The following is a 22,464-nucleotide window of genomic DNA, read 5'->3' as shown; positions in this document are numbered from 1 at the left end:
TGAGGGTAGGAAGTTAATGTTAGCCTTGGAAGACTGGATGCTGTTTGCATAGATTTTTCTGTGTTGCATCAGATAGCATTTCTTTGTCATCATTTCTTTGTACTGAATAGGATAATAGCCCTGAAATTTGTATCTGATACAAGACTATTTTAAATAGGAGCTTGTAAAAAGTACTGATGTTCTGATGATGTGAGGGGATTATTGAATCATGTAAAAATTGCAAGTGTATTTCCACTGAATCACAGACACTGTGGGATGTGTGAGCCAGTCTCTCTCTTTTCCGAGGAACAGCCTGCAGTGAAGGACATTCAGTGTGACCACAGCAGGCATGTCAGACCATGCCCACTCTCTGCAGGCCTTTCATTGCAAGGGAGGGAAATTGCACTGCTGCTTGCCTTTTCCTTTGCTTTCCCTGCTCCAGGCAGAGGCTTTGGCTGTCTGCAGGAGTCACAGCACTGGTTGTGAGCAGGGCCTGGTATTTAATCACTTACCCCAATTAAGTTGTGCCAGTTGTAGGTCAGAGGCCCGCTGTGTTAAGGGCTCCACAACTGATTGATAGCTCTCTTTGGAGATGGGAATTCTGCAAAGGGAGAGCAAAGTGGGGAGCAGAGCTGGCCATTGAGTGCTCGTGGCACCACAATCAGACAGCCAGGGGGACTGCAGAGGAGAATGAGAGAGCCTTTGGGTATCCGTGAAAGGCCCCTCTGCTTGGGTCAGGAGGGTTAGGGAGCACAAAGGCCTCTGTTCCCAGCAGCTGGGCACCAGAGGCGGGGAAGCCAGCAGCAACCGCTGGAAAGCTGCGCAAAATATGAGAAAATATGATCGGGAAGAGAAGTGCACAAAGAATGAAATAGTTGATTTGAAATGATTGGTTTTGCCATGCGTGGTCCTTGGCCTGGGCTTTCCCATTTGTCATTCAGTGAGTTCCATCAAAAAAATCCTTGTGTGAGCTGTGTTTCTCCCCTCCATATTTTTTTTGACAGTGCCTTAAAGCACACACTGCTCAAGGTGTTCTCAGTGAGTACTAAAGATAATATATGTTCTGTAAACTGTAGTTCAGTGTTTGAGTGCTCTTTTGTCCATCTTGGATTAGGTGCAAAGTTTACCAGACTCCTAACACTTCAGTTAAAAATATTTGGTTTAGTTTTTGCTTTTTTGGGTTTATTTTTGGGGTTTTTTTTGTTTGGTTTTTTTTTGTTCTTTTTTAAGACCATGTCAGGAGCTAGAAATACATGGTCTTAGGTTTGGATATGATATTGCAGTAGTAAACTGCATGAATATATCCACAGTTCCCCTCTGCCTAAATTGAAGTGTGCTTCATGTATAATGAAATTTATATTGAAAATTTAGGGGCCTGAAGAGAGTAGGGGCCCTTGCATTTGGATTTAAGGAAATCAGTGTAATCCTTGTTACTGCTGCTTGTGCTGTAAATTGACTCCTTATGTTATATGGTTTCCCTGGTGCTGTGAAGTATTTAAAATGCTGAGTGAATGATAAAGCACTTGGTTAAGAAAATCAAATATAAACTGGAAAAAAGACTCTGTTCCTTCCATCTTGCTGTTAAAAAGGGGAATTAGCTGGGAAAAGTATAGCAGGAGGGCAACAGTATTAACCTTCAGATTAGAAAATATTTTATCACCAGGAGAATAGGCTGAACTACATAAATCTGTGCCCACAAGAAGAAATTAGATGTTTAGCAGAGAATGTAATTGAAGTTTTAAAAAAATCAGTTAATTTCACTAATGTTGGTTCAGATTATTCGTTTCACCTGCATTGTATGGCAAGACAGAAAGTGCAGAATACTCCAAAGAGCAGCTGAATTTTTTTCCTTGGCTTTTTCAAATGGACTTTAGCCTCTTCAGAAACACTGAGTTAGTTCTAAAACCATTTCTTTTTCGTACTGAGTACTGTGTTGAGTGCTGACTGTGGTGATAAAAGCAAATGTATACTGGGCATTCCAGAAAATTTAATGATCTTGGCAATTCAAAGTAAAATCCTTGCAGGTTGTCACTGCATGTTGTGTTAAGCAGCTTGAACTATGGTGGGATGGTAAACTGGACTCTGATAAATGAATCATAGTTGTACCAGCAAGGTAATGGGTTTCTCTAGAGAAACATCTCAAAAAGAGGAATCTCTGTTGGAGGCGATTGCTGGCTGTGCTGCCTCGAGGCTGAAGTTCTATGACGGCAGTCAGGTTTTTGCTGCTTCTGTTGTCTCAGGAAAGAGTTTCAAACCCTGGGGGTCAGGATGTCACCTTCTGGGGTACAGTCCCCATGGCTTCCAGCACATTCCAAATGCCCAGGACAGATGGCTCTCTTTGTAGAGACCTGTGCTCACTGACGTGAAACATGGGTGCAAATCATGAGGAATCTTTGCAATCTAATGGTCCTGGTTGGATTTGAAGCAGCATCCCAGAAGAGATTGGCTTTCTGTCCCATTTCATCCATTGACTAAGCTATTTTCCTTTCAATCCAGATGATGTCTTTCTCTGCTTTAGCCTGAGCTGCCCTCTGACCTGTCCTGAAGGGGAATTACTGGCTCTTGGGCATTCCATTTGATTTGCTGCTGCCTCCATAATGAACTTCCCTGTGCACCCCATTTCAGGCCCATTTTTGCCTGTTTACAGAATTCCCTATTTCTTTTTACCTCATTATGGAAAAAAAATCAAGCCCTAACTTACTAAGGTACAAAATGAATGTGCATGCACATGTGTGTATAGCTACCTTCGAGCACAGAAGACACCACATTTAATTAACCTGATATGTTTTGTGTCCATTTTGTTTTTCCAGTATTTGACTGCAACTTTGAATCTCCTTGTGAGCTGGAGTATTCCTTTACCTCAAAAGATCAGGAAACCCCCAACAATGCCTGGGTCAGACTGAATGCGGAGGACATCTTGCAGCTAAACCTCCCAGATGGGCCAGACACAGATCACTCTGAGAGCACCCCCAAAGGTAAGATGAATACAGCTGTGCAATGCCATCAGTAGTGGTTAGTTTTAAAATCAAAGCAGCCTTGCTTCCATCCCATAAAATAACCATAACAGAAAACCCCAAAATGCTGCCCAAACAAACATGTTCCCCTGAAGTGCTAAAGACAGCTCTAATCCCTTTGCCTCAACAGACAGTGAGTGAAAATAAAGTGACAAACAAAAGGGGGTTGTTGTGTACGGGAGAGATCTGTTTTCACCTAAAGGCAAGCTTAATCATGTATCTCAGAAGAAAAGTATTAAATACAGCCTTGTGTAAAATCTGAATTGGGCTGGCCCATGCTGTGGCTGATATTTGGATGAAAACTGTGCTATGGTGCCCATGTTTAAGGTCATTCAGTGTTTGGAAGAGTCTGGCCTTATCTTTGCTCTAGGTCCTGTTTACCACTTGTGTGTTTGCAGACCATTTTAGGCAATATCCTTCCATCCAGGGCTTAGGTTCTCTGTTTGGTAAGAAAACAAAGATGGGCTTTGTGCTTCGTATAACAAAAAAGATCCTGTCTCTGAAGAGAGCTAAGAACTAAGAGGTCTCTCCCATCTTTTGAGATGGGAGTGCAACAGATTTCTTTTTTCCCTTGGAAAAACTGTGGGTTGTTGGAATTACTTTTCCTTCATATGATCATATCTGTGAACAGCAGCATAATTCATTAAGATTTCCAGTTCTGGAAAGATTTTTAGATATATTTGTGCTCTTCTAATCCTGGGAAAGTAGAAAAATTCTTAACATCCTTTCAGCTATTAGTGACACCTGCGTGGAACTTCTCTCTGGAGGGTGGTGTTGATGAGAATGGATCTACAAAATGAATATGGGGGAGTTAGAGCTACAAACTTTATCCAGGAGAACAAAGAGGTGTCAGGAATGACGACAAAAATTTCAAGGGATATGACACAGTTTCCATAGTAGGAAAAAATAAACAGACCAAGATTCTCAATTCAATCTCTGATGGCAGGGGTTAGAGGTCTTCAAAAAGTAGATTGAAGAACATTGGAAAGCAGCTGTGAAGCTGGTGGGCTCTGGGTTTAGAACAAGCAAGCTGAGACATTTTTCATGTAGTACCTGAATAAACGGCACTAATAAAATACATGAGTTAATGTTGTGGGGCCAGAAGTGTGTAAGTTTAAAGAAAGATCAGATGAATTCTTGCAGAATACATTCATCACTGGATGTTTAATTCAGTAGTCTGTTTAGAGTCAAGAAGTCTTACACAAAAGGCTGCAAGTGAAAGAATCTTTTCTTAGGAGCCAGCACTGGAGACAGAATTTAACTTTGCAGAGCTGCAGTCTGGCTGCTTGTGACAGTTCTTGAGCTCAGGCAAATATTGAGGAAATTTTCTGTGCTGCTTTCATTCATATTCTATTTTCTCATCCATATCAATAGTATAGTACTTCTCCCCAGATAGCCATTATAAATTAACTTTTAAGGCCCATTGATTCATCAGCAGACCAAGTCATTTTGGTGTGATCTGTGTCGTGTGTAAAGCAGATGGACCACATTTGTGCTGCATGCAAATATCTTCTAATTTCCGCATCAATAAACATCCATACGCAGACTGAATTGCTTCCTACAAAGGTACAGCTCAGGGAAAGTTTGAGGTAAATCAGAATTTCTGTTTTATTCTTCTTTTTCTTAAATTCTAGTGCAAGCTGGCTGCCTCTGAAATTTAGGAGTTAAAAACCTTGTTTTGAATTGAGAAGAATAGCTGTCATTTTCCTGGAGTGGGGGCAAAACCCGCAAGGAAGTAAATGTATTTTTCCAGGTAAAGAGCCTGGCCAGGACCCCATGGTGCTGTGCTGTCAATGTTATGATGCTTTTGGATCCTTTCCAGTAGTTATACCTTTGTTTAACTCAGTTTTATATCTATCAAAGCAGAAGAAAGAGAGACTCTTGGCTGGCCCTGCATCCCAAAGCCCAAGGTGGTATTGGTTGATGATTTCCAATTGCCTATTATGTTAAAATTCTATTTCTAACCCTGATGGTTGGAAGTTCTCATCTGGAATATAGGCAATTTAGGGTGAAACGTGTGTTCTGCTGTTTTCTTCTATTCTGAGGGGCAGGTAACCAGTGTCAAATTGATTGAGTGGATTTAGATTTGTGGAGCATGAGTGTAGATTATTTTGTGTGGTTTGTTTGCTTGTGTGTGTGTGGGCTTGTTTTTTAAAATTACCAGGCATGTTGGACATAGTGGTATTTTTTTTTTTTTCAGTGGAGCTGTAGGTCTGCAACTCATCGATGACGGTAACTCTTGCATGTATAAAGACTCATTTGAAAATCAACACTTGGAGCTAGCATCTCTCTATTTTAAATCACTTTAATTACAGCTGTTTGGCACAGATAGTTGTGTGGTCTGTTTCAATCTGAAATAATTAAGCACAGTAGTTCCAACCCCCACTGTTTCCTGCAAATTGTACTTGCAATTATCTCAATCTCATTTCATCTCCTTTGCAGACAGTAATGCACAGAGATAAACAGATAGCTTAACTAGATTTTGGGATGGTTTAGCTCATCCTTGTCACTTGGTTATCAAGTCATGGCAAGACATTGATAGAGACAAATGCCTCTGGTATGATTCATTAGGCTTCACATGAGTTTCTGTAAAACGTTCAGTAGAAAATCATTGGTAGATTTCCCAGAGAGACACATTGGAAGAATTTCTGTGTTTTTGCTCCTGTCCCAGCAGCATGATACATTTCAGTGTCAGGAAATCAGAAGAAGCCAGCATGGATTAAACCTCCTAGAGGAAGAGCTAACTCCTGGTGTCTCAGCATCTGGCTGCAGTCACAGCTGAGCAATCCACTCACTTGGCATGTTCAGCAGTGGTGTCACACAAATCATTGATCTTCTGGATAGTAATAGATGGTGAGGTGGCAGAGTTTGATATTAAATTATTCAGGGTAAAAGATTGAAGGTCTGGTTTGCAAGGAATTGAAAAGGGATGCTTAACCAGCTAATAGTGGCAGATGAAATTTAGTGCAGGTTGTTTGAATTGAGGTGGTGGGAGACACAATCAGAGCTTGGCATATATGAGAGTTGTTCACTGTCATTTAAACTGATTTAAGTGTAAGAATGGAGCTGTGAAAGCATCACCCCAGTAGCAGTCACAAAATAAATAGGATTTGGGGGCTCAGTGGGAAGGGAGTAGAAAATACGAACAGTACGCTATACTGTAAATGTGTGGGGCAGGTGTATTTAGAGCTCAGTCTTCTGTTCTAGATTCCATGCATCAAAAATATTTTAGTACAGTTGGGAAAGTTTTTAAAGAATAGAAACAAATACGATAAAGTATGTAATGGTTGTCTTCTAGGAACACTTAAATTGACTAGGGCTGCCCTGCCTTCATAAAGCATCTAAAGGAATACATGCAGGGTTGTGTAGAAATCAGAAATTTATAAAATATGTATAAAGGTTTATAAACTCTCAAGGAAAAGCACTGAAAGGATGAGTACAAAAGGAATATTTGATATTTCTTCTTATACAGTATTGAACAGCATCAAGCAAAATTATTAGATGTCAGGCAAAACAAAAGGAGATCCCTCAGTATTTAACAAACAGTGAAACGGTGGAACATTCTTCCCAGGGTATTATTTTTGCTGGAACCTTCTGCGGCTGTGCAAATTGACAGGATATGTGCAGGGAAGAGAAATAGTTACAGCTATTAAATTCTCTATAGAACCTTTTCTGGCCCTGAAAGTCCTCATGTGAGCAGTCCCTGAAGTCCGGAGTGGTGAGGGACAACTGTTTGCTCTCCCTGTTCATACATTCTTTTTCATTTTCTATTTCCAGCTGTCTGTTCTCAGAGCCAAACGTTGAAAGTCGATGGCTCCTTGGTCTGATAGGGTTGGTGTGGTGGTGTGTTCTTGGCTCACCTCCCAGCCCAGGCTTAGGTTCCCTTTGAAAAAAGATAGACCTGCATTAACAGTTTTAGATCAATTTAGAGTGTCAGAGAAAAGTTGCTATTTAAACGTTTGCTATTATTTGCTCTTCTGTTCAAGCCTTGGGAATGCCATCAGGCCATGCAAAAATATTGAGTATTTGGTAGGAATAACTGCTGGACTCTTAGCCTCCCTAACCCACATTTCTATAGGCAATCAAGGTTTTGATTTTTAAAATTTGTGCTAAAGTGCTTCACTCTCCTCTGTCCCCCCATCTTATAAGTGGACCAGTGAGTGAGAGAGTCACTGGTGTATCTGCCAGCTAGGTCCCTGAAGATCTGCTGGAGTTATGTAACTTTCTGCAGGGTCAGAGATGTAAGGTTAAAGTTCCACTGATGTGCTAAAGGCTGACAGGAAAACCTCCTCTGTTGGGGTCTGAATGGGGCCTGTACAAGCTGCAATGAGTAGGCAATCCATTGTGCGTTACAAGACTTCTTTTAATTCATGAATAAGCAAAAAGACTCTATAAAAAAATCAGGCATTCTGCATGACTGACTGCATTTATTTATTTTGACAAGTGTGATTAATTTTTAATTATTCATGACCCTTCATAATATATTATACCAGCAAATGCACTGCAGTCAATCGTAATGAAACATGAGGAGCTGGAGATCTTGCAACTGTGGCATTATTTCCTAGGGAGGCAGGTGAGACAGCCCAGTCTGTGGCTAGAAGGAAGGAGTTTGTAGACCGAGGAAATTGCACTTTCAGCTGTGTGGATGTGTGTTTTTGTCATGCTCAAGAGTCATTTGCCTCTCTGATAAATCTGAAATGGGTCAAACCAGCCATAAGTTCTGTGCCTCTCAACTCTTGAGTTTTCTGTGCTGTGGGGGCCTCTAGGACACAGCACTGAGTTTGACATCCATCAGGGATGGTTTAAGAGCCACCAGCCAGTGGGACTCTTCAGGATTCACCTCTCCTGTTTCCTTATTGCAGTGCTGTATTTTCCTTCCTCCAGGGAAGCCCTGGCTCAGCTTCCTGCAGTGCTGGGTAGCCCAGGGACTTTGGCAGGCAGCAATTGTGGCCCCTGATCTGAGACCACACTTGGGGCTTCTTTATGAGTCAAATCCTGCAAGGAAGAGAGAGAGAACCTCTCCTACAAAGTTAATCCTCTGTATTTAAGGAGGCAGGACCAGCAGCAGTGGACCCAAAATAGCTGCGTGCAAACTGAGTCCAGGTCTGATCAAATTTCAGAGTGATCTGTTTCTGACCAAAAATGCAGTTTTTAATGGGAAGGATCAGTCTTGCCTGCTCCTGACTGTGGTTATGCAAGCAAGTTGCCTGCTCCTCTTTTAAATCTTGTGATTCTAGATCAAGTAAGCGAATTTCTGCTTCTGTGATTTGAAGATTTCAGGACTAGGAAAATATGCAGCTGCTTGATGAAAATTTCAGATGAAGAAATAAGTTGTGGAGATACGACCACCATTCCAAATAAAAATCAAAAAAGTAATAAGCCTCCCTGTGCAAATGTGAATTCTGGTTGAGACAACTTCTTAATGGAAGATGTAGATTAAACTTTCATGAAGGATGGCAGGGGAAGTGGGAGATGAATGAGGACAGTGCCCTAACCAGCCACTGATTAGTTGAAAAGCTCTTATGTAAGTTCTAAAACAAGAACTATCTGCATATTGTGTTAATGTGGTTTTAATTTTTATAATTATTACTAAAGAAATGGAGCAAGGCTAAGGCACTGAGCATATTAGCAAATGGGTGATAATGAACTGCAGGATTATAAAATGGCTGACTTTGATTTATGATTCCTCAGACTAAGAAGAATGAGGCAGATAATAAAAGATAATAAATAATACTTTGTTTCAGATTATCACTTTATTAACAAAACAGAAGGGTATAAATCAGGGTGGGCTTGCAAGAAATAAGTAGAGTATAAGTTATTTTTCATGTAAAACTAAAAAAAAGTACTTGTATCACTCAAAATTCCACAAAAAAGGAAAAGGGGGGGTGTTTGGAAATTCTCTTGGAAGAAGATAGCTATTTGCCAGGGGAAAGAGTAAAGAGTAAGGAGGGTAGCTGGGCTCACACTAGACAGAGAAAAGTTTTCCCTTTACGTTAATTCTTATACTGGTTTGAGGATATGCCTTGATCTCATAGAATTGATCCAGCTTATGTGTCTTTTGAACAAGATATCAGAGGTATTTCTTATTTAGTAAATCATTACATGGAGTTTGAGATCTTGACACCTTAGGCCTGGAAAAAGAAACAACAAACCAAGAACTGTTTTCTCAGGAGAATTTCTATTTGGAGGAAAAATGTTTTTGAACCTGTCACAAATTTTGACAAAAAAAGATCTGCAGACCTGAATGTTTATTGAATCTTTCTCTCTAATGCTGGAGAAGAATTTGGATCATCCTGGTTCAGTCCAGATGGCTGAATAGTCCTTAAATTGATATGATATCATGCCACCCTAGTTTTATTATTTATATGCCTTCAGGTAAACTGCAGGTATCCCATGAAGATTTGTGAACTTCTGTACTTTCATTTAGTTCAAGTGGGATTCAGTTTCCTATTAGTTATTTTCTTCTTTAATATTTAGTCAGTGTCTCAGTGGAAATAATTGTTGTGTGTGAGTTGAAGAATGAGCTACATACCACAATTGAAACAGTAGAAGAATTAAGTGAGGTTTGGAAGTAACACAGGCTGAAAATTATTCATCAATCTTAGTGCAAATGAGAGATTTATGGATTTGTAGGGATGGCTATCAAGTTATTTGTATACAAACAGGAGGTTTAGAATTAAAAATATTATTTACAGCAAATAGTTCTGGCTGTTCTAGATGAGATTTAGATTTTGAGACTCAATTTGGCAACATAAATGTATCAAGTGTTACAACACATACCCATAGGAATTTATGCAACATTAAGACACTAAATGCAAACCAAACTTGCTTCCAGAGTCCACTGGGCTGTGGAGGAGTTAAAACACAGCCTTTTTATAAGGATCAGATTCCAGCTCATGCTCTGTCAGTACAAAAAATGGACCAGGTGTTCCTTCCATTTTGCAGCCTGCTCTTCTCAATAGGACTACACTTGTGCTTTGTTATTGCAAAATTATTTCCCTTTAATGAGCCTGCTCTAAAGAGGCAAATGATTGTCTCACTGTAGGACAGTGTGTTTATTTTTAGAGTAGGTATGTATTTATACAGACTGTGGAGAGGCACGTGGGTTTGTTGATTTTAGAAATCTTGTTTGTTAATTCCTTAATTCAGTCAAGGCTTGCATGCAACATCCAGCAGTCTCTTCCCCAAGCTGAAGAAGAAAAATTAATTTCAGTGTACATCAGATGTTAGTGTGCTCTAATGGCTTGCTGCATACCTGTGACTAATGTACTCCAACAAGTTTATCCAGAAAAGGCAGAGACAATGAAGAATAAATGGCTTGTAAAATGGTCTCTTTCTCACTCCTAATGACACTTTCTCCTTGGCAAGACCAGAGGCATATTAAAGGGACAGCTGGAGGGAAGTGTGTCTGCTCTTGGCTGTGTTTGACCTTTTTATGGGAAAGAATTCCAGATTACCACATGAATGTGATTGTTTTCCCTCTGTAGTGTAGGGACAAAGTCCATTATCATGAAATGCTTGTGTATGTCCATGCATATGTTGTGTTCAGAGGTTTTTTTTTTTTAAACTGAACTTTTAAGCATGGAAAACTCACATTTGCACAAAAAAATTTCTTCACTGGATTAGTAAGTTATTTGGTAATTTTCATTTCTTTCTAGCCTACCTGCTTCCATTTTGTGTGTTTATTTTTTACCATGCCAATGACAGCTCACACGTATGGCTCTGTACACAAAAATACAGTGTATGGTAAAGAAGTATCAGCAAGACCCTGTGAGCCTGGCAGCCCCTTGGCTGCATTTTGATTATCCTTACCAAGCATGGTCTAGCTACATCCATTGCCAAATATTGCAATAAGCTGTGCTTTTCCAGCACCCCACCTAGGAGGCTCTGAGAATGCTCTACTAAATAATGCACTTTGTATGGTTTTGAGGAGTTGAGAGAAGGCTTTCTCCTTGTTGTCAGAGAGAAACAAAAGCCCAGTGTGGTGAGCTGTGTCCCCTGCTGTGCCAAACTTGTGTCCCTTGCACCTCAGCCACCACTAACAATTGCTGGGGCCTGTTGGTCCCCAGGGTTTCCTTTGTGAAGTTGGCTTGCTCCACTGGTAATGAGCAGATGTTTATCATGTGGGATTTTCTACACAACTGTTCTGTGAGAGTCTGTTAAAAACATAATCAGATTGACAAGAACTGAGGCATTTTTGCTGAGGCATTATTCTTCTCCTCAATGATGGTCTGTTGCATTACAGTACTTATCTTACACATCTCTGCTTGGGTGAATACATTAAAAAAGAGTCACAGAATTTTAGAAGCTAAGAGGTTTTACTGCTGTGACTCTTGCCAAGAACAAAGTCCAGCTAATTAATCAGAGATAAGAAATTGTTAATTTAGAATGGTGGTAGAGAAAATATGATTCAGTCAGGATCTTTGTGTGGATGAAGCTAAACCCAAGTAGAGTTTAATCATTTTGGTAAATGTGGGTAAAGAGAGAATTGATTTTTTTTTTTAAATATTTCTCTCCTTGGTTTTCTTATTAATTTCAAGTTGTTTAGATGTAGTTCTGTAAAGGATGTGTTGATACCAATGCTTTTGTAATATCTCATTTTTCTCACAATTACATGTACCAGTTCAGAGGTGTTGCAAGAAATATTCCCCTAGGTGTGCTTTCAGAGGTTAAATCTTACAGAAATTGTTAATACTAAAGGTCACTGAAGTAGGTTTTTTTTTGCCTTTACCTTGAAGGGGGTGGAGTCTCTGAGCTTAGTTGTTTTCTCATATAGTAGCTTAAACTAAGCTACTATATGATCAGCATCCTTATTTTATTCCACTCAAAACAACCAAAGAAGGTTGCAGAGTTAAAGCCAAGATACTGAATGAGAACTCTGTTTTCTGTCTTTAAAAAATAAATTTCATAATACCATGCGATGCCTGTTTTGGCAGCCCCAAGCAACTTGCCTAGATTCTAATGAATAATCATCCTTTCAATGATGAGCTAGAAGCTATCCCTGAAGTTTCATCTGTTTTCTTTGCTTGCTTGTTTTGAGAGCACAGTGATTAAAGAGATGGTAAAATGCATGAAGATGGGAACAGCCATAGTGGGAGAGCAGAGAGGGAAGAGAGCTGATGGCTGGACTTGCCCAATTGTTCTCCCATCTTCAGACAGGCTGAGAGCTGAGGGGGGCAATAGAACGTGGCCCTCCATGTTATGTTGTAACTCTGCTGGGGAACACACCACAATACCTCTTTGTTGATTTGGGACCTCCAGTCCTAGACCCTGTTCCTGTGTTGAGCAGCACTTCCTTTCTGTGCCATAAATTAAATTTTGTGTGCCACTCATGGTAAGGAAATTGCTTTCTCTAAGTCCCTGTGAGTCCCTTTAGTCTCAACAGCTCAGGCTTTCTCATCTATCAAATGCAAGCAATTTGGAAATGCTTGGCCTTCATCTTTCACCTTCCCCAAGTAAACAGGAATTTATAAAAGTTAAATAGGAGTCGCTGTCTTTTGTTAAAATGAAAATAGTGTGTTTTTAAAAAATCATTTTTAATTCACATTAATGGCTCCTATCAGTTGTTAAGTCAAATGAAAGCCAGCCTTGTTAGCTGAATGCTTCAGTGTCACAACAGAGATGAGAGAAGCAAGGACCACTTACTTCTAAATGGCATTTCCTTAAGAATTTAAGAAATTTAATAGTGGGCTTTTAGCCATTGTTCTGCATTTTTTTCTTTTTTCCATTCTATGCCTGTGAGCAGACCTAACCACTCTTCTGGGAGAGGCTGTCTTTCTAAATTATCTCATGTAAACACGCGTAAAAAAGGTGATGAGTAGATTTCTCCACATTTGCAAAGATGTTCAAACAGCCGAAGCAGCAGATTTGTTACTTACCACTGCCTGTGTTAAAAGGATAAACCTGATGAAGGACTGAGCTACAATAACTCACCTTGTGTGCTGCTTTTTGTGGAGGACATGCTGCTGCTTTCCTTTGCTTCCAGTGGGGAAGTGGAAAGGTCAGGCACTGAAGGGAAGCATTTTGCTGTGTACAACAGATAGGCATCTCTGGCAGTAATTTAGAACACTTAAACAGCATAATAAAGGTTAGATCACAGCTCCTCTTCACCTGTCGCAGTAGGTTTGTTTATCAGAGAAGAGCCCAAGCTGCAGAGTTCCAGTATTGATTTTGAGCAGAAGGTTCAAGGATGTTCTGTTTTCAAGGTGTTTAATCAGAGCATGGAAGAAACAAAACGCCCATGTTAAAACAACATTAGGATGCAGGTTTAATTCCACTCTCTGTGTTTTTCCTGAAGGTGTGAAAGTATTTGAGGAGGAGACAGAGGTTGTTTTGTATTTAACTGCTCTAAAACATTACAGCTTTTCAGACTACCAGGTATTGATAGGGCAGGCTCTGCCTGTCTGCCTGAGTTCACCCTGCATGTCAACAAGGCCACTCCATTCGAGGTGAAAGTTTGCTGTGACACACAGCTTGGAATTTTACAAATGGAACTTCCTCAAATTGGAGGAAAAGAAAAGATTGTTCTGGTGGCCTCAGTGCCCTGTTGCACAGTAGGGAAAGCTGTTTTAATTTTGTAGTCATTGGTTTAGTTATCCAGCTGTCTAAGGGCAATGTATTCAGTATTACCATGTTATTAGAAAATCAAGATTTCTGAGGAACTAATAGCTTGGATAGTTAATTTTTGTTTTATCATTAATGAAGGGTAAAAAGCAAGAATATGAGACGGTATTACAACAAGTTGCATAACTTAATTCAGAAATTAACTCCCAAAGTAATGACCTTGCTAATGACTAACCAGACAAAGAGGCATCTGTTAAGCAAGCATAGGTTCTAAAATCAGCCTCTTAGTAAAGATGCCAGGCCACTTGGGATTGGTGGCAACAGCTGAGTGAACAGCAACAATTAATGTTTTTAACAGCAAGTTTTTTTAAGGACATTTATTTAAGTATGACTACCAGTATAGCATCTGTAGCTGGCTGTTTTCTCCATCAATGGAGAAAGGTGAATAAGGTGTAGAGAGAGTTTTTATCTTTGAAGGATTTGATCACCTAATTAGAGAACAGAAAATCTGGATCGCAGTTACACTGAAAAAAAATCCAGTGGTAATTGTAATGGCTTTGTAGCAAGGGTTGATTAAAATGCACTCCAGGCATTCTCAGGGCTGGTGCTTGGCTTGCTGCAGGCAGTTCTCACTGTGGTCACCTTGCAAAACAGGTGGCTAATGGCAGGTGTTTGCTGTCCAAGAAGTGATTTTTGTTAAATGCCAGGCTGAACTGAATATGGAAACTTCTGGAGTATTTGGTGAGCTTGGATTCAGCAGTATTATTCCCAATTGCCCTAAAATTTAAAAATACTCAAGAACTAGAAGTTAAAATGCTGACTGTTTAGAAACTGAGCACTGGCTTCCATTAACATAAGACCTCCTGTTCTGTTGTGCAGTGGGCTTTTGCCATGACTGAGGGGAGTTTCACTGCAGGTGAAGCGCTGGGAATCAGTGTTCAGGTTTTCCTTGCAGTGAGCTAATACGCTTCCAATAATAGTGGTATTGTGCATTTGCTGATGTGCTTGGGTGAATGTTTGTGTAATAGATGAGTGCTTCCATTTCCTTCCACTGATTTACAGGGGAAGGTGTTTGTCTGGACAGGTAAGGGCAGCTGTAAGAAAATGCTGGAGCAGGGTCAGTGCTCGAGTGATTGTTGAGCTGCACTGTCATTACAGAGTGAGTGACAAAGTGTAATTGAAATAACGGAGCTCCAACCAGCTGAGGGATCTCACATGGGTGTAAAGCACTGCTTGCTTTGGGAGAACTGTTTTGCATGGAGGAGTTGGGCTGGGATGTCCCTGAGTTAACAGACACGAATTGGCTGTATGGAAAAGAGGCACATTGGACACAATTTGCCTTTAACCACTCTCTACTATGTTTGGATTTTTTTTTTTTTTTTAATCTGAATGAAATTATACATTTCAGAGTGCTTTGTGGGTGGGCAGGTGAAATGTACTTCATTACAGCAACAAATTGGTTGTCCTGTGCCTCAGTCAATGTTGTATCCATTAACTCTTCCAGAGGGTGGGGCACCAAATCTGACCCTGAGTGCAAAGTTGGTAATGGGCAATGCATCAGGAATGACCTAAACTTCCAAAAATCCACAGATTTGTTGGTTACTTGATTGGTTACTTGGTACATTACGTTTACCAGCAAGTTAAACCTTTTAAAAATGAAACTGAGTTACTGAACAACTCCTTGTTGTTAAAACTGTTAGTAATACAAACTGCAGAAACTTGAGTGAACTGCAGATTAACCTCTTTCAATCCCAAATGTAATCAAAGCTCCTTGTTTATTTGTGTGTGGGTTGTATTTTGCTGGGGGATACTTTTTGCTGATTTTTTCCTAAGAACTGTTTTCTAAAAGGCACCTTCCTGCTCTGTTGCTCTCCTCTGATTGTTACCAGGTCTTGTCCCAAGAAAGTATCATTGGGATTGCTGGATTAAAGGGTACAGACTTGAGGACGTGGCATTTTGCTAACCCACATTTTTAATGCGTCTGTTTGTGAAATTGCTGAGGATGCTCCCAGTTTCTTTTCATTGGGCTAAAACCTGGAATGCTTTTAAAGCATGACACTGCCACAAGGTGATACAAATGTGCATTGTGTCGCTGGAAGCCTTGCTGCATAGCAGCAGCTGTTTTAGGTTGGTTTTTTTATTTTCTGCTGGTTTGTGCTTGAAAAAAGAACATGCAAAGAACTTCTCTATTTATTATGATTGCCCACTTACAGAATTTGCTGAAAATCTTGGTTAGATTGAAATGCTAGGCTTGTCTCTGCAGGATTGGTTCTGTGTGGCCCCACACAAGGCTGTTTATTCTTCTTTTCAAGACAAGATAAAACCATTAGAATTTCTCTTTTGCACTACCTTTGGTCTACAAAGTACTAGCACTGAGAAAAGAAGATAATTTATCACCTTTTCCACATTACCAGATGTCTCTTTAATTGATGGGAATCTTTTTACAATCACTTTAAAGAAAACGAATTGCTTTTGAAGAATTTTTCCCTCAATTGACAGCAACTTAATGAGGGGTTGTGACTTAGTAATAAATTTTAATTATTGTGTAGTTAATACTGCTAAAAATAACAACTTTAGCTTTGATACTGGATGATTGATTTTTGAAGCAACTTGTAAATAATTGATCTCTTGTTCCTTAATGGTTTTTCTGTTGAAGCTTTTTAAAGTAAAAATGAAAGAAAAAAATTCAGGCAAACATTTCAGTAGATAAAGAAGAGACAATGTAGTGTCACAGTAACCACTGGTATCATAACTGGAGTTTTACACACTGAGAGCTGTGTGTTTTAATGGCTAAACCATGAAACAGAAAATTAGTATTTCCAAGTGTTTTTCCCATTCAATCACTGACTCTGTAGGAATGTGATCACACAGAGCAGCCATTTGGTCTTTCAGTTTGCCAACGTTAAAATAGTGAGCACACCCTGTCACCTTGTGTTGTAATGCTAATTAGCATCAGTTCTGGTAAAATTAGTCTATGAAAGATGGTAAAACCCTGAGTCATCCTGTTACTTTCAGAATACATGCTCAGTTTAGAGGTGACATGATGGCTGTTGCTCTCCACTGGTAGCTGTCAGTTCTTTTGGGTATTCCATGCTGTGACTAGACCTTATGGCAGCCTTCTCCTCTGTTACTACTGAGAGTTTTAATATTTGAAGGGAAGGAGCACCATCCTTCATTTCCAGCAGTTGTCAGCCTTGTGGCATCAGAGATTTAAATGACCTGTTGGAACAAGGCTGTTTGCATGCAGGTATTTTAAATGAGGTGAGGCACACCAGCCTGTTTGGGTCCTTGCTTAGAGCAGGACCCTGCTGTGCATGTTTGCAAAGCACTCAGTTCCTTCAGAGGGAAGGTGCTGTCAGTGAATGCTGCTGTTCTGTTACTGTGGGCCATTGGCAGTAATGGGACAGCGAAAATGGATTATCATTAATGTCAGCAAATACAGTTTTAATCATGTTAAAACCATATCTTTGTGAAACTAAATGAGATTTCTCATAACACAGCTACTTATTTGTATTCCCCATGCACTGCACAGACTAACTCACTATTCTTAAAGCAACTACCAATCACCACGAGGAGTCAAGCAGACGCTGCATTCTCCATAATTACAAGCAATTTTCCAATTGAATTATCCCATGATTTAATTCCTTACCTTGCATCTGGAGAGCATCAGCAATGTGCAGCTGTTTTGGCTTTGAGAATTAATTGTTGCTAAATGCATTAAGAGTGGTCTTGCTGCAATGATTTCAGAAAAGAGTTAATCCTACCTCATTTCTGGATTAAACTTCTATTTCTTATTTCCCATTCTTTTGACTCGAGATTATGATACAGGCCATGGGTTTAGTAGCATTTGCCCTGGCTAGTTGGGATCTTAATTTAAAATAAATACATTTAGTCACTGAATTGAAATCATATTGCAATGAGACACAAAGTTTAATAGAACATGCCAGAGTCAGTAAAGACTGGAGGGCTGAGGATTAATGATAAATTATGTTAGTTTATCCAGCTGGTATGACTTCTTAGCTATAGCAAAAAAAAAGGAGCTGGTAACTTTGTAAAGTACAAAATACCCAGTGAAATAGGTATAACTTTTCACATCACAGAGGTTTTTAGGCAGGCCAAATCTAGGAAGAGTGTATTAGTCATTTGTCCTTGAGGGAAGTATGGACAGGTATTTAGACTGGGAGTAGCATGTGGTTTATTTCTGAAAGTAGAAAAAGAATTGGAAGAAATACTGAGTTTTGTGAGGTTGAGATTATCATCAGGGATATCCAGAGTCTATTAGATTACAGTAAGAATGGGATTTTTTCAATCTGGTGTCTCTCTTTTTCATTAAGTACAAACACTGTAGCTAAAGGTTTTAGGAATTTTAAAATACAGAGGTGTATTTTCATAACTCTTGTAAGTTAATGAGAACATTCTTGAGCAGCAGTTAGTTAAATAATGATACAAAGATGCATTTACTGCTGAGTTTCCTTCACTGCAGCAAAGTGTGTTGTGCTGAATGAAATCTAGAAAGAAATGGAGAGTGCAGGATTCTATCTTTTGTGCCTTGCAATAGAAGAAGGGGGTGCTAAGCCCCCTGCTATAAGCACTGTGCTTTTGAAGCACCTTACAATGATAAGAACAAGTAGGTTCTGATTATATCTGAATAATATAGACATTATTGAGTTTGCCTAATGATTGTCTGGCTCATGATTACTCCTTCCGAGGAGAATCATATTGTGCAAGTTTAACATAAGCAGGGCACTAAGGCATCAAGCAATTGAATTAGCTGCTTCTTGCAAAACTTTCCTTTGTTCTCACCCAGAAAGCAGCTTTCTGGAAGCGCTTGTCTGCTAAAGAATTTCACACTGTTATTTTTATTCCTTTAAGAAAGGATTAATTTAGGAACATGGATAAGTAGCAAATGCCCTGAATTAGCTTCCTGCTCTTAAAAACCAAGCAATTTTTATCAGTTCTATTCTATGGCTGGAGATGTCTTATCTTGTTTGGATACAAACCAATTGTGGTTGCATTTGGAAAGCCTGTGTGGGCAGCTGTGGATTTCTCACAAGCTGAAGGGAGAAACTCCTGAAGCAGGAGCAGTGAGAAAGGCATAGGATTGTTGGAGCAACCAATAGAAGAATTTATGAGTCATTGCCTCTAGACAGTGGAGGAAACACAGAAGCAGTGGAATAAATGTGACCGCATGGGTTTGAAAGGCATTGCTAATATAATAGTGGAATAAAGTAAGGAAGAATGTGATGCCTTTAGGACTGGAATCCTGGAGGCAATATTTCTGCAGCAGAAAAGGAAAAATCTTGTATGCGGAGCAGAGTAAGAATTTGTGTTTCAAGCAGGGATTATGGGCTGTGAGTGAAAGGTGTAAGAGAGAGCTGTGAGTGTCTGTTAATTGCCACAGCAGTCAGCTATGAGGCTGGTGAAGATTTTTCTGTAAGAAGAATATTCTATTGCCATTGCATAAAATAGTAACAGAGTCTAATGCAGTCTAGTCTGTCTTGCTCTGTTTGAGAAAAAGCAAATGTAAAAGGGGAGTAGGTGTTGAAAAGAGCTCCTAGATTGGGTCTTGCCACAGCAGAAATGAGATTACAAGATAGCTCTTTTTAGTCTACTGACATGAGAAGCAGATGCTGATGTTTATAAATATATTTGAAGAAAGAAAGGCAAGTGTTGGAAGTCTAGCTGAAGGAGAAGGAAGTGCTGACCAAGGAACACGTGAACAAATAAATACAGGCCACAAATGCTTTTAGCATGGAAAAAAGACCAAGATAATGAAATATCAGAGCTGTGAATTAGCCTTCCAGTGAATGGGGCTGGTAATCTAGGTAGTTTTGAAGTAGCATTTTGCATTGTCCATTAACAAGATGGACAGGAAGAAGTGGTGTTATTGTCATGTGTACCCCTTGCTGCAATGTACCAACAGTGGTAACTTCTGAATTATCCATAACACAGGTATAGGGGCAGGCTGATGGTGCACCCATCCATTTATAGTATGATGTGCTGAAAATCTCTGTAGCTCAGACCGTACGGATCCTGTACTGAGTTCCCAGCCAGCAACAGCAGCCACACCAGAGAGCTGGGGAGTACTGCTGTTTCCTACCAGTACATGGGCTCTGACTCCCCATTGTTGACTGGATGCTGGGTTTCCTCTGCCTTTCAAAAGTCCTGGGTTTACAGTTTTATTTTCAAGTAGTTTTGGATGTCCTGATATAGAGTGTCTTTGCAGAATTTCTTTTTACACCTCAGGATGAAAGGCCTTCCTACCCCCATAGGACAGCAGGGGCTCAGTGAGCCCCCTGTGCTGTTTGCTGTGCTCTGCTGTGAAGGAGGAAAAGCTGGCACTTGACAGCTGCCTTGGTTCCCCCAAGCCCTCTGCCAGTCAGGCCCTGCGTGCTGCACCGTTTACGTTTGGTAACTGAGCAATTAAGGATTTTGTATTCTAATTACCTGGCCAATTATGTGCAGTGCAAAATTCCCTGCTAGTACTGCTGTGATAGCCTGAACTGCAGACAGTCTTGTGATTAAACTGTCCCTTGATGATGAAGTCGATAATTAACAAGAAGGCATTTTGCTGAGTAGTGAACAAAGTCAAAGAAAGAACAGAATCGAGTTTTCAATGCTTTAATATGGTTTTAATGGTGCTCTTCTCAGGGACAAGAACTTCTCTGACCTCCCCTGAAATTAGAAATGCATACCCATGTGCAGGAATGTAGACCTGATTTCTTTACAAAGAGCATAATATTGATGATCAGAGGGCTGGAGGAGCTACCTTGTGAGTGAGGACTGAAGGAGTTGGGTATTTTCTCCCAGGAGAGGAGAATGTTCAGGGGAAACCTCACTGCAGTATTCCAGTACTTACAGGCCAGCTACCAAGAGAACACACTCTCTTCACAAGGAGCCACAAAAAAAGGGCAACAGAAAAAAGTTGCACTGGGAGAAGTTTGATAAAGATGAGAGCAAAATGATTTTCTATCATAGGCTGGAAGAACTTCCTCACCTCGGGGTGTTTTCAAGGTGGGACTGGACAGGGGGTTCGATAATCTCCTCTAGGCTCCTGTTTCCATAAAAGCTTGGACCAGATGATCTTCTGAGGTCTCTCCCACTCTGGGCTGTTCTAGGATTTGAATTTTAACTGGGCAGAGAACCTTAACAACTTTTTTTTTCTGTGACACTTTCATCACAGTAAAAACATGTGCAGTCCATGCCAGCTCTAATGGTGCTAGTAACTGAATGTCCCACAGTAATTAGACATTTACTCCTCACAGTGTTAAGTGATGTATGAGCATGCAGTAAACAGGACAGAAAGCCACACAGCTCATCAATGTCAGCCTGGCATGAGCTACAAGACAGGCAGACAGAAAAAAATATTACATGTTATAGTATTTTACTTGAGCTGTTTTTTCCCTGAATGTCTGCTTGAGCAGAAACTCATCCAAATTCTCTTTGGGATGTATTAGCTTTTATTGAGGGCTATCCACTTTAAAAATTTAATCCCTGTGAAGATGTCGGCTGAGAAAAATTGAAATACTCCAGCAAATGTGTTTTTCTCCCTTAAAAAATTCAAAATGTTAACAGAAGTAATTATCCTGAGTGAGCAAATCTTACAATTACAAGTTATCCTTAACATTGTGGACATAATTTAATTATGGTAACTGATTTATATGAAATAAGCCTGATTTTTTTAAAAATTCCTTTTAAAAGTCGTATCAAGGCAACTGGAAAATGTAAATGGGCTTATATAGATTTCCTTTGGTCTGATAAAATTAATTTTTTACATGGAAGAAGATATTTCCCTTAGAAAAGGAACTTCTGAAAATGACTTTTTGAAGACAAGAACAAGTAAAATCAAGGGCTCTGCTCCTGCTAATATAGTTCATATACCCAGCAATCATAATTTGGTAAATTGGTGCCTGAAAATGGGTTGACTAACATAGGAACCTGGCACCCACAGACCTCATGCAATTACTCCATTATACTTTCTATGTCATAGAGATTTTCAGCTGACTCAAATGTGAGTCATTTTGTTTCATTGTTGGTTTTTTTTTGTTTTGTCTTGTTTTTTGTTTTTTTTTTTTAAATTTTGTGCTTAGATTCCTAAAGAGCTCCCCTTGGTTAAACACGGTACCATCTTCTGTAAAAGAGGATTGTGCCTTCCTCTGGTGTGTTTTGAGCAATACTTGTCCTTAGAGCAAGTAGTTTGTGAGTTCTTGTGTGCAAAAGCTTCTACTTCACTGGTTTTAATGGTGTAAAACACACAGAAATTTGCATGTGATCTCTCTAAGGCAAGTCTCACTGTGTCATTCATCAGCTTAATGAGATTAATGGAAATAGCAAAGCTAAAGAGAGCTGCATCTGTTACAGCCCATATACTGGCAAGCTCAACTTTGCTTTAACCACAAGAAAACAGCAGTAACTTCCTTTAACCTCTTTGGTGTTTGTTCATGCCAACCAGCCACATTGTGTGTGACATCAAAACTGAGCTGGATTTCCAGAAAGGAATCCTTGTCATATACTTTGCACTGTCAAACCTGGCTGCAAGTCCTGAAATGTGATAACGTGGTCCTATTCAATTTAATATTCCTTTCCTGTGTTTAACTTGGGATAAGAACATGCAAATGTGAAATGTATTAGCTCTATTTGATAGGAATTCATGCTTTTCTCTAGGAGTGTATGAAAATTTGGGGATCACCACTTCTGAAGTCCTAGAAAATTTCTCTCATCTTACAGAATTTCATCAAAGCATGGAAAAATCTTAACTTGATTTTATGTTTTGGTGTTGTAAAAATATATTTAGGTATTGGATAGAGAAGCTTTATAAAGTTACTTACCTGCCCCTGTAAATTGTTAGGAATCAAACCAGAATTCCCTACAGCTGCTAATTTTTAAGGCATTGTAGTTAATTATGACC

General features: G+C 39.7%; 1 protein-coding gene across 3 annotated transcripts in view; it reads left to right on the top strand.

Annotated features, from left to right (window-relative positions):
* Positions 1-22,464, top strand: part of ALK (ALK receptor tyrosine kinase) — a 305,535-nt gene that overhangs the window by 91,253 nt on the left and 191,818 nt on the right. For all 3 annotated transcript variants that reach the window (XM_074536919.1, XM_026797338.2, XM_014271871.3), the window contains exon 3: positions 2,790-2,954. In XM_074536919.1, the coding sequence (XP_074393020.1) occupies positions 2,790-2,954 (165 nt within the window). The remainder of the gene's footprint in view (positions 1-2,789; positions 2,955-22,464) is intronic.

The sequence above is a fragment of the Zonotrichia albicollis genome, chromosome 3 (genome assembly GCF_047830755.1).
Source record: "Zonotrichia albicollis isolate bZonAlb1 chromosome 3, bZonAlb1.hap1, whole genome shotgun sequence".
Lineage (NCBI taxonomy): Eukaryota > Metazoa > Chordata > Aves > Passeriformes > Passerellidae > Zonotrichia > Zonotrichia albicollis.
This window is presented reverse-complemented; position numbering and strand designations above follow the sequence as displayed.